Source organism: Carettochelys insculpta, chromosome 18 (assembly GCF_033958435.1).
Source record: "Carettochelys insculpta isolate YL-2023 chromosome 18, ASM3395843v1, whole genome shotgun sequence".
Classification (NCBI taxonomy): domain Eukaryota; kingdom Metazoa; phylum Chordata; order Testudines; family Carettochelyidae; genus Carettochelys; species Carettochelys insculpta.
In genome coordinates this window covers 25239059-25252161 of record NC_134154.1, presented here as the reverse complement: position 1 = coordinate 25252161, position 13103 = coordinate 25239059, and the positions used below count along the sequence as shown (strand labels likewise).

Below are 13103 nucleotides of genomic sequence, written 5' to 3'. Positions count from 1 at the left end.
GCTCGTAGAATTGCTTTGTATTACTAAGGGCGTGTCTAGTTCCACAGCAGTCCCCTCACTCGCTGAGTTAGGCTTGTATTCCTAGCCTGCTTGTTGTCCCAGGCACAGTGTGCCGAGCTGTGGTCAGAACCGTGCAGCTGACAATGTTGTGAAGGTGTCTTACGATACTGGGCTGTACGGAACTTCAGTGTCTTTTTAAGGAAGGGTTTCTGTGCTGATCCGGCCCTTGCAGGTCCTGTAACGTGTTGGCCGGGTTTTGTTTTTCCAGCTTTCAGCTCACAATTGAGATGTTTGATTACATGGACTGTGAACTCAGACTCACAGAGTCAGGTAAGCAATGTACCGCTGTCCCCTACTGCTGTGGGTATTTTCTTTATGTCCCAGGTCGAGAGGTAGCAGTTTCTCATCTTGGTTAGTAATCCAGTTCAGATCTAGTCTCTCCTCATCTAATAATGAGAGGCGGAGGTTTTTAAAGTAGCCTGTCAGATCTGTTCGCTCAGAACCTCAGCTGTCCAAGCAGGCCAATTTGGGGAAGGCATTTAACAACCTGACTGCTTGTCGCAACCCTCTGTTGGCTCTGAATCAGGACAAACCACGTGCGTTACTGCTCAGAAAGGATGTCGGTTTTTTGCTTATTGACACGAAGATGCTAATTACATGCATTACACAAAGCTGTTATTGCCATGAGCCGGAGACTACAGTCAGTAATGTATTCTTTATAAATATTCATTTTCCTTTCTGAAATGTCCTCTTTGAGAGCTGAAGGACTCAGCCTGTGGAAACAGCAAGGCTGCTTTTTGTTACTTGCCCAGTCTCATTCTGAAAGAATTTTTGATGATTTAAAATTTTTGGTTTTTATTTTTAATTTTTTAACCAGTGCAGCTGGAGAGGGGGCTGGAAACTTAATATAGTCTAATAGTCTTTGCTTCCCAAGTGACTAAAAACACTTGATTCTCTTACTGTCTCCTCCACGATGGTTGTAAATGATCCAATTATGCTGAGGGAAAATTAAAACTCTTATTTTATATTCACAAATACTTTAATCTGAATGCAGAGGAAGTCGGAGTTAAATATTCTGGTTGGGTTCTGTGAAAGAAGTAAACAATCTTCTGACCATTTGATGACATGTAGTTACAAAACCTGCAGGTGGGGCAATCCAGTCTCCTGGTCAGGGCATGAGGCAATTCCAGCATGGAGCCAGGAGAGTATCTTATGCCCTCTTCCTCTTCCTTGCCCCCTCTTCCTTTTATAGCATCAGACACTATCTGCTGTTTGAGGTGAAACCTCTGAGCCAGTGGATCAGCGTGTGAAAGAGCTGGCATCTTACCCGGAGAATAAAAGCCATCTCGGTCTCAGTATGGGTAACGTCAGGTGCCAGCCAGCCCCTGAGACAGCCCACCTAGTTCCTAAGGGACTAACAGGAAGAGCTCTGAAAGTCATGATCACAGGGAGAGCAGCTGCTTTAGCTCAGCTGCGCTGGCCTTGCATGTGAATCAAGAGTTCATGCCACTTGTGGCAGGTAGAGACCGGACTGTGTAGTTAATTATAAAGCTTTGTAATCCAGATAGCACATTCTGCTCCATCCACAGGCAAGTTCAGTAAACAAAGACAGCCAGTCTTCAGCTGCCGGCTCTGTCAGAATTACCCCTGTGCTGGTTCTCCAGAATGAAACCAAGCCTGAACAGATCTGATCCGAGATCTGTCTAGCAATTCCAGCTACGCTGCATTGGCTTGTACATTGTCACACTGTAACCTGAGATGGGGTAAAAACCAGAGTGCACATCTCTGGTCCCCATTACTGCTGGTAACAGTAGATAGACACAGGCAAATATTGTCCACTATTAGAACCCAGATCTCCTGCTTCCCAGCCTGGTACCTTAACTAGGAGGGCATCCTTCCTCGTTTGGGAGCAGCCTGTCACTGAGGCCCTTTGATCCTGTCTGACCATCCCCTGGGCAGCCGGTATTAACTGTGCCTCTAAGTAGATGAGTCCTAACCCCGCTTCCTTCTGCAGTTCTCAGGCAGCTCAACACCTCCATGGCCGTGTCCCAGATGTCGTCTGTGCAGTGCCGGCTGGCTCCTCTCATCCAGGTGATCCAGGACTGCAGCCACCTCTATCACTACACCGTCAAGTTAATGTTCAAGCTCCACTCCTGTGAGTCACCCTCTGTGCTTGATTGCCTGGCGCGCTGCCCCTCTGAACTCACCGTGGCTTCTCTGACTTGCCGACTTCACTGCACCTGTGGCTGTTCAGCTGCTTGGGGTGCAGGTTAACACCATGAACAGGTGCCTCGTGAATAAGTACTGAGCTGGCTTTGTCTGCAGCAGTCAAGTGTCTTCAGTAGCTTCCTATGCCCCAGCTCACTGCACTGAAAAACACGTTCAGGCCCCTGCCACCTCCTCCACCCCAGCGTTTCTGACTGTGCCAGACACTGTGCAGCTTAGTATCTAATTCAATGCACCTACCCTCCCCCTGCCTGGTGACGAGAGAGGCCCGTGTGTGCCAGCAACACACGCCGGTTGCTTCAGAGTAGGAAACGGGTGACCCTGTTGATTTCAGTTGCCTTGGGGCAACTCCTGGCTCTCCAGGTGCCCAAGCAGGGGCCGTGGTTAATGGGGTGAGATTCTTCAGAGGTCGGAGTAGGGCGAGTTCATGCTCCCTTCCACCCTTGGAACCCATGACTCTGTTGTTTAAATATCCAGTTGTTGCTGGCCCTGCCCATTTTGAGAGCAGAGTCATGCTGGCTAACACCAGAGTGTCAGGAGGATTCTCGCGGGAATTTTCTGGCTAGTGGGAACAGTCCGTAGCCTTGACCCCACAGGGCATCTCTTGCCTGGGGTTAAAATACACTTCTGAAAGTAAAACTCCTGGTGCACAGTAGTCAGGGAACTTCTGGACCTCTACTAGCAATGGCTGCATTTAAAGCTGGTTCAAGGCTGTAGCAGGCTCTGGTGTGCACGCAGCTGGCCATGGGGGTTGGAATGTGATTGCTATTCTACAGTCCTTACATGAGCCATTAATCTATCCTGTCGCCTGGTGGATGGGTGCCCTCTGCACTATTAATCCCCACGCAGTGGCTTACGGTAACTAATATGAGCTGTGTGCACGGTGGCCACGGTGCATTTTGCAAACGTCTCCCTTAACGATGTGTCTCGCTGAGCCCATTTGTTTGATTCAGGGGTGAAGCTGAAGGTTGCTCTGACTGGAAGAGCTAAAGCAGCAATCTGCACGGGATGGTTCTCAACCGAGAGAGGCATTTCTATGCCTGGGTCTGTGATGCCCTTTAAAGGGCCTCCCCACCCATTAAAGACATGTTAATCCCAGAGCACCTTTCCTTGCAATCAGCTTTCAGTGGGTATTTCCCCACAGCTCAGTAGCACTGTCAGGCTGGGCCGCGTGCACGGAGCTCTAACCCACTTGTTTCCACTGCTGACTTTCTGACTAGTTCCCTTGTTTGCAGTGCATGTGTTACTAGCTCCCCAGGGGATAGGGAGAAAGGGTCTGATTTCACCTGGAGTTTGGGAACCCCAGGACTAGACATTCCCAGGAAACGTGAGAGGGTCAGAGCCCAGTCTCCTTTCAGCGTCATGTTCCCACCTGCGTTAAAAGAGCAAATTGAGTTTGGCTCAAACACAAATGACCATCTCCCCTGCTACGTTTCCGATTTCCAGGCCAAGCTGTTAGGTACGTTTCATTGGCTTTGTCCCTTTCTCGAACAATAGAAATCGCCCTTTCAGCTCTGAGAGCAACGTCCCCCTGAGTAGCTCCAACTGGTTGGCAAGTACTTGCTGGCCATGCCTGGCAGGGCTGCAACAGCCTGGATAGCTACTGGGGCAGAATGCAGTAGAATGCCCACGTCACTTTAATCTGACCGGCAACAGGTTAAATTGTCACTGAGGAATCATAACTCGACCACACCTTCTCCTGGAGACTGGCTGGGGATTTGTAAGAGCAGCTTGTGGCGAGGTCTCGGTTCAGGACCGTTTCTCTGGAGTGTTCAGGTCTCTCTTTCTCCCTCCGTATTTCCTGGGCAGTTTTTTCTGGCTGGTTGGCTCAGGCATATGGAAAGTTCCTTTCCCGACAGAAGCACTGGGTGGTGAAGGGCTTTGTGTGCGCTGACTTAGTACCTGCTGGGTTTATCAGGCAGGGCTGCTCATTCCTTTATCTCCTCGACTTCTCCAGGTCTGCCGGCTGATACACTGCAAGGTCACCGAGACCGGTTCCACGAGCAGTTCCGCAGGTAACGAAGGAGGCCCTAGTGGGGGCAATGCCTCTCAGCTGTTCTGAGTGTTCCATTCACCCGTGGTAGTGACTTCCGCTTTCTTCTCTCCAGCCTCAAAAGCTTCTTCAAAAGGGCTTCAGAAATGTTGTACTTCAAGCGGCTCATCCAAATCCCCAGGCTGCCAGAGGTACCATCTGCTTTCCTGACTGCATACTGAGCAGGCCCTCCGGCAAGGGGACGTGAACGGGGAGGTTGCCCTGGGACCTGGAGTTTCGAAGCCCCTTTGAAATGCCACGGCAGCGCTGCTCTACGTGGCTCTGAGGAGGGGCCCAGCACTGCAGTTTGGGTGATGTTGAGAGCTGACCGCCCTAGGCCCCGCCCCTTCCCCACTTGGCCCCGTCCCTTCCAGGGCACAGAGCCAGACCATCCTCCCACCTTACCCCAGGCCTGCAGTAGCTGTTGGCCCTGCTGGTACCGAGGTCTTCTGGTGCAGACCCAGATGCGTACAGGACACTTCATAGAAGACAGTCCCTTCCCCAAAGGCCCAGCAGTCAGTTGCGTGCGTGCGGTGCAGGGGAAGCTGAGTGCTGTAACGGTGCCTCGGGAACAAGAAGCGTGCCAACAGCCCAAGCCAGGCCCTTCGGGTAGAAAACAGGGAGCTCTGGTGATTTCAGTTGCATAGGGGCAACTCCTGGCTCTCCAGGTGTCCAAATGTACCTCAGAGTCCAAGAGCAAGGGAGCTGGGAGATAAAGGGGCCTCGCCCGAGTTTTACGTCTCCCTGTGCCGGCCGCCTACTGAGAGTGCTCATGGAAATTCAGGGAGCGTGGCCTGCCTCTTGCATTTAGGGCTGTCCCTAGATGGGGTGTGGGAGCCTGGGTCATCCCGCCCCTGCCCCAGTCCCTGCCCCACCTCTTCCCATCCTGCCCTGGCCCTGCTCTGAGCTCTCCCACTCCCATTCCTGGTGCACCCATCCCCCGAGCCACATGACCCAGGGGATTACAAGCAGGTGGCAGCAGCAGGGGTTGGGGGCTCCTTCCCCCTCACCGCTGCAGCTGGAGCCTGGGAAGCGGAGTGATGCAGCAGCCTGCTCCCTCCACCGCCGTCTCCCAGCTGGGTTCCTCTGCTTCCTGCAGGCTTCCACTGCCACAGAGCGCTGGGGGCCTGATCCCTGCTGCTGGCCACAGGCCCTCCAGGCAATCCCAGACAGGCTAACCTCAATATCGGGCACCTTCCCACTGGGGAGGCTGCTGCGGGGTCCTCCAAAGTGCGGGGCCAAAGGCAGCCACCCTGAGCTATCCTATGGATGGGATGGCTCTGCCTGCCAGCTCTTTATTTCAATGGTCTGAAGCCTTCAGCGTCACCCATGCATTTCCTGGAGCATGGTGGTGGCTGGTGGGCCCCATGTGCTGAGGGAGGGAGTTCGGGCTGATCCAATGGCAGGAATGATGCCAAAAAGCATGTCACGATGGTCCCATCAGTTTTCAGAGGAAGGTGGCAGCGCACCCGGCACTGTGGAGAATCAGCAGGGAGGGAGCTGCCTGCTTCAGGGGTTCCCCCCTTTTTTTTCCACTCTGTGGGCCACATTGTAGGAGACACCAAACCTCTCGGTGGCTCTGCCCCGGCTGCCTCGTTCCTGAGAGCATCAGGAATAGCTCTGCAGAGGCCAGTGTGAGAACCACAGGAGTATTCTTCTCCCGTTCCCTGTGATACAGAAGCACTAACAGAGTCTAGTCACAGTGGTGTATTAACCCACTAATGTTGGGTACCCTCCTGATCTAGCAAGGTGCTCACCCCGGCTGGGGCTGTACTCCGAATGCACCGTTTAGTTCATTTCACACCTGGTGAAACACGCTTGGTTTCCTGTTGTCTTGACAGAGCCCTCCTAACTTCTTGCGGGCGTCTGCCCTGGCAGAGCATGTGAAGCCGGTGGTTGTGATCCCCGAGGAGGCCCCGGAAGATGAAGAACCAGAAAACTTAATCGAGATCAGTACGGCTCCCCCAGTGGAACAGCAGGTGGGAGTCCAGAGATATGTCTCAGGGGAATGTTGGAAGGACAAGAAAACCAAAGTATGTTGCGGCTGCTAAAGGCCTGTGTTAATCTCCCCTCCAAGGCCCTGAAATGAGAAGTGCTGGTTAAACATGGAACTGGAGCAAGATGTGTGTTCTTTTCACTGCACGGTGGAACTTCCGCACCATTTCAGGCCATCTGTGCAGCTGGGCTGAAAGACAAGACGTTTGGTCTTGGCATTTTAATCCCCCTGGACACTCACCTTGGTCGGGACACTTCCTCTCCTCCCACATGGTTGCCTCTTCCTTGTTTTGCACAGCTGGTTACAGCTGAGGCCAGGCATTGTTCTGTGTAATACGGCCAGGTTGGGTGTGGGGATTCGGGAAGGTAATGGCAGCATCAGATGCAGACCCCCGTGATCTGGGGAGCTCCTGGCCTTCTAACTTGGAAGCACAATGACATTTAACAATGTTTTGAAGAACTGTGGTGACAGGAAGGGGATATTTTTGTCACATCGTTGCAGTCCAGGTGGCAGGTGGGAGGGCAGAGCTGCGGTTTGTCACGGAAGCTGTCGGAGTGGGTGAGAGTGTTCTCTCCACATTTTTCCACGTGTGGAATAAATGTTGTTACATGCACTGAGGTTGTTAAATAAATGTACACCACCAACGGCTGAAACACACGTGGCCACTCTGCTGATCAGCTGGGCAGCGTTTGCCTCTCAGCTTACAAGGAACACAGGTGGGTGATCCCTGGTAGGGAGTAAGTGGCATGAACTTTGCTCTCCCCAGCCAGCCTGCTGGGCTTGTTGCACCTGTTGTCTCCGGCTCGACTGACAGCTTGTGTGTAAAACGTTTTAACCCTCTCAGACTTTCTGTCGCTGGTTTTCAGGCTATGGGGGTCAGGCCAGCTTCTGTCAGCCCCTTTGACGGGCTGAGCCTAACCCGCAGGCCCTCTTTCTTTTGCAGAACGTGTCAGATATATTTGAACAGACCTTTGGCCCCCCCAATGGTGTTCGGGATGACAGGTGAGGGGGACGGCGCTCAGCGTCTGCTAGGAGGGAGATGCTGGTTTCTGGGCTTGTAACGAGGCACATTCTTTATCCCCAGGGACCTGCAGATCGAAAACCTAAAGAAGGAAGTGGACCTGCTTCGGGCTGAGCTAGAGAAAATTAAACTGGAGGTAAAACCTGCTGCTGCCTGGATCTGGGGCACAGGAAGAAGAGGGTGATGTGGCTTGGATACCTCAGAGTGCGACTTCCCAAAGTCCCTCAGAGCTGGGAACAGAACCCAGTTCCTCTCCCCCACCACCACGTTGTGTCCTCTCCATTACCTCAGCTGGATGGTGGGCCTGAAATCCCTTCACTGAATGGAGTCACCAGATGAGGGGCTCTGTGTACTTGGAGCATAGATGCTGGAACTAGGAGCATGGGGGGGTGCGGCAGCTGAGGAACCCAGAGCAGGCCATTGTCCGAGTCATTGTCCAAGCCAGCTCCAGCTCTCTGGAGCAGCTGGCCCCCAGCCCTGTGCTCAGTCCACGCCAGGCTCGCTGAATCAGTTGGGTAACCGCAGATGGTTTTGTCCGCAGGCTCAGCGGTACATCACGCAGCTCAAGGCCCAGATCAACAGCCTGGAGGCAGAGCTGGAGGAGCAGCGGAAACAAAAGCAGAAAGCTCTGGTGGATAACGAACAGCTCCGGGACGAGGTGGAGAGACTGCAGAGGGCTCAGCTGGAGAGCAGCCGAGCGCAGGGGCTTTACATCGAAGCGGAAAGTAGGTGACATCCTCAGAGACTCCTGAGAGCATGAGTGAGGGGCCTAGAAACCTTTGATGCCCCTGGGGGGCCGATTCCAGGGCTGTGGGTTGGGCCCATCCCTTGAGGAGAGGACGTTGTTTGGTCAGGAACAGCTCCAGCCCCTGCCGCGCTGCTCTTGGGAACTGCTGTGTGCGGGAGCAGGTACTGTTAAGGGAATTGCCATTAGCTGCTTATGTCAAAATGATGAGAATAAACTGGATCCACCCACATTTAGCAACCAGTCCTGCTCCTCTTCCCTGTTCTCCCCGTGGGTGTGAGTCGCTGAGGGTTACCCACGGCGGGTTAGTACCAAATCACCGTAGTGCAGTGCGTGGACGGTGGCTTGGGGCGTGATGGACACGGGGCTTGTTCTTGCCTCTGCCAGAGAAAGCCAGCGCCACGGAGATGCGCTACGCCAAGCTGAAGGAGAAGCACAGCGAGCTCATCAACACGCACGCCGAGCTGCTGCGAAAGGTAGGGCTGGCTGGCGCTGCAGAAGGGCTGGGGCCTGAGGGGAGCAGACAGCGTCACAGAAAGCGGCTCTCTCGTACGTGTTTCTCTCCCGGTTCCACTCCCCTCTTGCTGTTGCCCGTCAAGCCCCAGCCTCTTTCCTCTCCACTAATGTTAATTCCAGGGCCGCCTCCTGACATCTGCAGCCTTGCTGTGTCTTCCCATCATTCCCCTTTCAAACCTCAGCAGGAACAGTCCCTTCTTCTTCACTCAGGCCTCTCAGTGGCTTGCTTTCTGCTACCTGCAGAATTTTGGGATACAGGTTGCACCTCCCTGGTCCAGCAGCTCAGGACCTCAGTGGTCCCAAACGAAGGATTTTGCCAGACCAGGGGAGGTTCATGCCACCAGTCCCTGTCTGCCCTCTGCTGGCCCTCCAGCCGTGGCTTCCCAGCTCTCCCGCTCCAGTCCCCTTGCTCCAGCTCCATGAGGCCGGGAGATGCTGCCTCCAGTCCCGGCCTCACTCTCCCCTGCTGGGATACCAGCTGCTTGCCCTCCTGCCTGGCTGTCTGGTCCAGGAACATCCCTGGTCATGCCAGAAGAAGGATGTTGCTGGACCAGAGAGTGCCAGTTTCAGGAGGTGTGACCAGGACACACTATGTAGGAAAGAGGCCGTCCAAAACCCGTTCCTACTCCGACTCAGTGGCCTGAGTATGGAGGCAAAGGATTGAACGAGGAATTTAGAGATCAGAATCTGCATCGACTGAATTGAGTGAGTCATGGAGCGCTTTTAGCCCTAGCAGCAGTGGTGCGGTGTCGCCTACCCCACCCCTCACACGCGCCCCCCTTCCTCTCTCGTGCTCAGAACGCAGATACCGCCAAGCAGCTAACGGTCACCCAGCAGAGCCAGGAGGAGGTGGCTCACGTCAAAGAGCAGCTGGCGTTTCAGATGGAGCAGGTGAAGCGGGAGTCGGAGATGAAGGTATGTCTGCGGCCGCCCCAGAACGCCTCAGTTTGCACCAAAATAGCCTTAAGGGCTGAGTGTGTTCCTGCGAGAATGAACGTGCATGGGTTTGTACCTGGGAAGAATGTGTGTAGCACTGGGGGGCTCGGGCAGGTGCGGGTTTCTCTGCTGGTTTGGCAGCCACAGAACAAAAGGCTGCCCTGAGACCAAGGGTCCCTCTCTGGCCTAATGATTCTGAGGTGCGGAGGCCTAAGACGGCCTGCCCTGAATGCTGGGAGCTCTCAGCGTCTCTGAAACACCAGCTCCTGGCATTTGTTTTGCAATAGGCCTGGAGTTCTCCAAGCAGAGAGCAGTCCTTCCACTAGCCCCTTGCACGGGGGGTCACTACATGAGTACTTGTGTCCCATGCACAGCCTGCGCTCTGCCTTCCAGGGCAAGCAGAGATTCCAGCCCTTCCCAGCAAGCTGTGTTTGTGCCACTCAGGCTGGCGCTGCCAGATGTGCATGTGAGCCACCTGGCTGCCAAGCGATTTCACCCACGTCTCCAGATTCAGCGTCTGTGAAATCCCCAGCACTGGGCTACGTTTTCCGAAGTGACTAATGATTCTGGGGGCCCAGCTGGGCACCACACAGGAGCCTGGGGTTCAGAAGGTGCCGAGCACCCGGCCTCTGCAAATTGGGCCCCTTTAGAGCACAAAAAATACCTAGTCATGGCTGGAAAGCATAAGCCCCTGTTTCTTTAATGAGTCAGGCTGCCCTGCCCCACCCTGCCCTGCCCAGGGCCCCCGGGGTGGCAGAGCTGTAGAAAGCCACAGTATAAATGGGCACCAAAGTGAAACGGGAGGGCTGTCTCGAGGGTGCGTCCGAATCCTGCCTCATCCTGCCGTGTCCGTCGGTGACTGCAGCTGGAAGACCAGGCCATGCAGATGGAGCAGCTGAAGCAAGACCTGGAAGCCAAGCAGGAAGAGCTGACCCATGTCCAGAGCTCCCTCAGCCTTTCCAAGCAGGTATGTGGCCCAGAGGGGAGGAACATGCTGCTTTTCTGGAGTGCTGAGCAGGGAACTGGGGCTCCTTAGCACCTCTGCAAATCGGACTCCCAGCAGATTCCCACCTGTAAGAAAGTGCCTGGGGATGCACTAACTCTCAGGGACTTTCCAGCCTCCCCATGGCTTGCTGGAGAAGGAAATGAAGGGTGCCTGCCCCTCTGCCCTTGTGGAGATGGCCAGGCACTACCATGGCGGATTTCCAGCTCATCCTCAACCACATTTCAGGCCCACAGGCACCAGGCAATGGCCCCTCCTCAGATCCTTGTAAGTGGAGATTTTCTGCCCACGCTCAGGTTCTCTGAGTGCTTGATCCACCAGGAGGCAACCACGACAGGCTACAGAGGCAGCACGGGCAGGACCTCGGATTGCAGAATTGGAGTTGCAAGGGCCATGTACAAACCCTGAGCGTTTTTCCCCCAGTGCCAACCCCTCTGCAGCGAATAAAAGGGCTGGAGTGGCATAAAAAGGGCACTGACAGGCCTTTGTCTAGCCAGGGGCAGAGTTCCACAGCGCAGGTCCTGGGTCAGACAGCTGTAAGGCGCCTCCTGAGCTCCCCTTCACAAGTCTCAGCAGAGCGGCCATGGATTGGGGTGCTTCTTGCTGAGCCCCACGAGGCAGCCCTGTGAGTCTGTTGCCACACCTCCCAGGGCCGTCCCAAGCTACAGAGAGGCCAGTCCAGCCCTGGAGTAGCCCAGGAGTCAGAAGTCACAGAGGAGGCTTAAAGCTCCTGTCAGTCCACTTACCCTGGGCTGGGAGTTCTGTGCCGCACCTCTGAGATAAGCAGCGCCCAGTCTCAGCCCAGATGCTGTATGGGGACGGGCTGCCTCCGGGGTTTGTCCTGGGCTGTAAATCATTCACATCTAGGCCACCGACTCCACTGGCAGTGGCTGGCTGTCTAGTGGCCTGTGTGTCAGTGAATTTGGGGGGTCCCAGGCCGGTTTCCACTTGGAGCGTTTCCCCGTCACAGAAGCCACCACTGGATCTGTGGCTTCTGTGATCTCCTGCCACTCCCTGTGCTGGTCGCACCTGGAGAACAGTCTGAGGGAAGCTTGCGCTGCTGCTGGACAACGGGAGGGATCTCTGAGTCGGGGGCTGTCCCTCATCGCCATCTAAGAGCACTAAATTCCTACCCAGGTCTTTAGACAGCCAAGAATCCCTCACAGCAGGCCAGACCAGGATGCCATCAGTTCTCATGGGGTTAGTTGGTACGCAGTGGAACAAGCAATGGTGTGTGCTGAGGAGTTGAATTGGGTGAGCGCTTGTGAGACCCTGGCTCCTCCTGCTTTGTTTTCAGACTGGCTCCGAGCTCCACTCCCAAGTGGAAGCCCTGCAGGCTGAGAAGGACTTGCTGAGGAAGTCGGTGAGCGAGAAGGAGTGTGAGTTGCTGTCCATAAAGGGCCTGATTCAGGAGAAGGAGCTGCTGTTGAGCCAGGAGACAGAGAAGAGTGCTAAGGAAATCCAGGAGCTGCAGGGGAAACTCGTAGAGAAGGTATTGGGAAGAAATGTTCAGGGTCTTAGGGCAGAACCCGCTTTCCTGAGCATTTCCCAGAACCTGCTGAGGCCCACGTGATGCATGTGCAGGGAAAAGAGCCACACAGGAGGTTTGGCCAATGTGAAACGGATCTGCCCGAAGCCAAAGCAGTCGCCTTTGTGGTCAGTGTATGAATGCCACATGGCTGTCAGTCCGTGAAAGCCACACAGCTGGTGTGTTGAACCCGGCAATTCAAATGGTCACTCACAGTGAGACAGCATCTCTTGCAGGCAGATCTCCAGGGGATTTGCTGCCAGAAATAAATGAAGCCTCCCACATCTCTGGTCAGAGCAGGGGACTGGGAGTCAGGACTCCTAGGTTCTGTTCCTGCCTCTGCCGTTAATTCAGGCTTTGTGTGATCCTGTGAATCTTGTTGCCTGTGCTCCTCAGTTTCCCCATCTGTGAAATGGGCATAATGCTACCCGCCAGCTTCTGGAACACTGTATGCAAAGCCCACTGAAATCCTGAGACAAGGGGCATTGTGGAATGATTACTACAGAGAAGGACAAAGCGATCTCCACAGGCTGAAAGGGACATGGAGACGCTGGAGCATGTGTAACATCTTTTTGTTGATAACCCACAGAGAAGCCAGGAGCAAAGCCTTCAGCAGAAGCTGCTGGATGACCAATTTGGGATGCTGCAGGGGACGGTGAAGGAGGCAGAGAACATCATCCAAGATGCCCTGGCAAAGCTGGATGACCCCTTGCACATCCGATGCACCAGCTCACCAGGTAGGGAGCTGTTTGTCTGGAGGCCATCAGCTGCCGTTGGAAGGGAGAGACAAGCTTTGCAGGTGTGAGTGGCTCTGTGCCTTCTCCCAGACAGGTGGGTGATGTTGCCTGATAAGCTTTCTCCTGCCACAGTCTTCTTGGCTAAATATTGCACCTGAGGAGGGGCTCTAGGCTCCTTGGGTTTCCCTGGGGAGATTATTGGCGACCTAGAATTTTCCTTTTGTGGTAAGTCAGACCCTAGTACTGCTTGAACACTGTGTGGCGTAGTCGGCTGGACATCAGTTGTTGGAGTGTGAGGAGAGGGACCAGCCCTCCTACCACAGACAGTTAATGCTGATCCCACGCTTGGCAGAATGCTGCTCA

At 54.5% G+C, this 13103-nt stretch overlaps 1 protein-coding gene across 2 annotated transcripts in view; it reads left to right on the top strand.

The window, feature by feature from the left end:
- The window catches only part of HIP1R (huntingtin interacting protein 1 related), a 67846-nt gene that overhangs the window by 35347 nt on the left and 19396 nt on the right, over positions 1 to 13103 (top strand). For both annotated transcript variants that reach the window (XM_075012999.1, XM_075012998.1), the window contains 13 exons: positions 269 to 330; positions 2015 to 2155; positions 4184 to 4241; positions 4335 to 4410; positions 6100 to 6237; positions 7198 to 7256; positions 7339 to 7411; positions 7817 to 8000; positions 8408 to 8496; positions 9335 to 9451; positions 10338 to 10439; positions 11773 to 11967; positions 12593 to 12740. In XM_075012999.1, the coding sequence (XP_074869100.1) occupies positions 269 to 330; positions 2015 to 2155; positions 4184 to 4241; positions 4335 to 4410; positions 6100 to 6237; positions 7198 to 7256; positions 7339 to 7411; positions 7817 to 8000; positions 8408 to 8496; positions 9335 to 9451; positions 10338 to 10439; positions 11773 to 11967; positions 12593 to 12740 (1442 nt within the window). The remainder of the gene's footprint in view (positions 1 to 268; positions 331 to 2014; positions 2156 to 4183; positions 4242 to 4334; positions 4411 to 6099; positions 6238 to 7197; positions 7257 to 7338; positions 7412 to 7816; positions 8001 to 8407; positions 8497 to 9334; positions 9452 to 10337; positions 10440 to 11772; positions 11968 to 12592; positions 12741 to 13103) is intronic.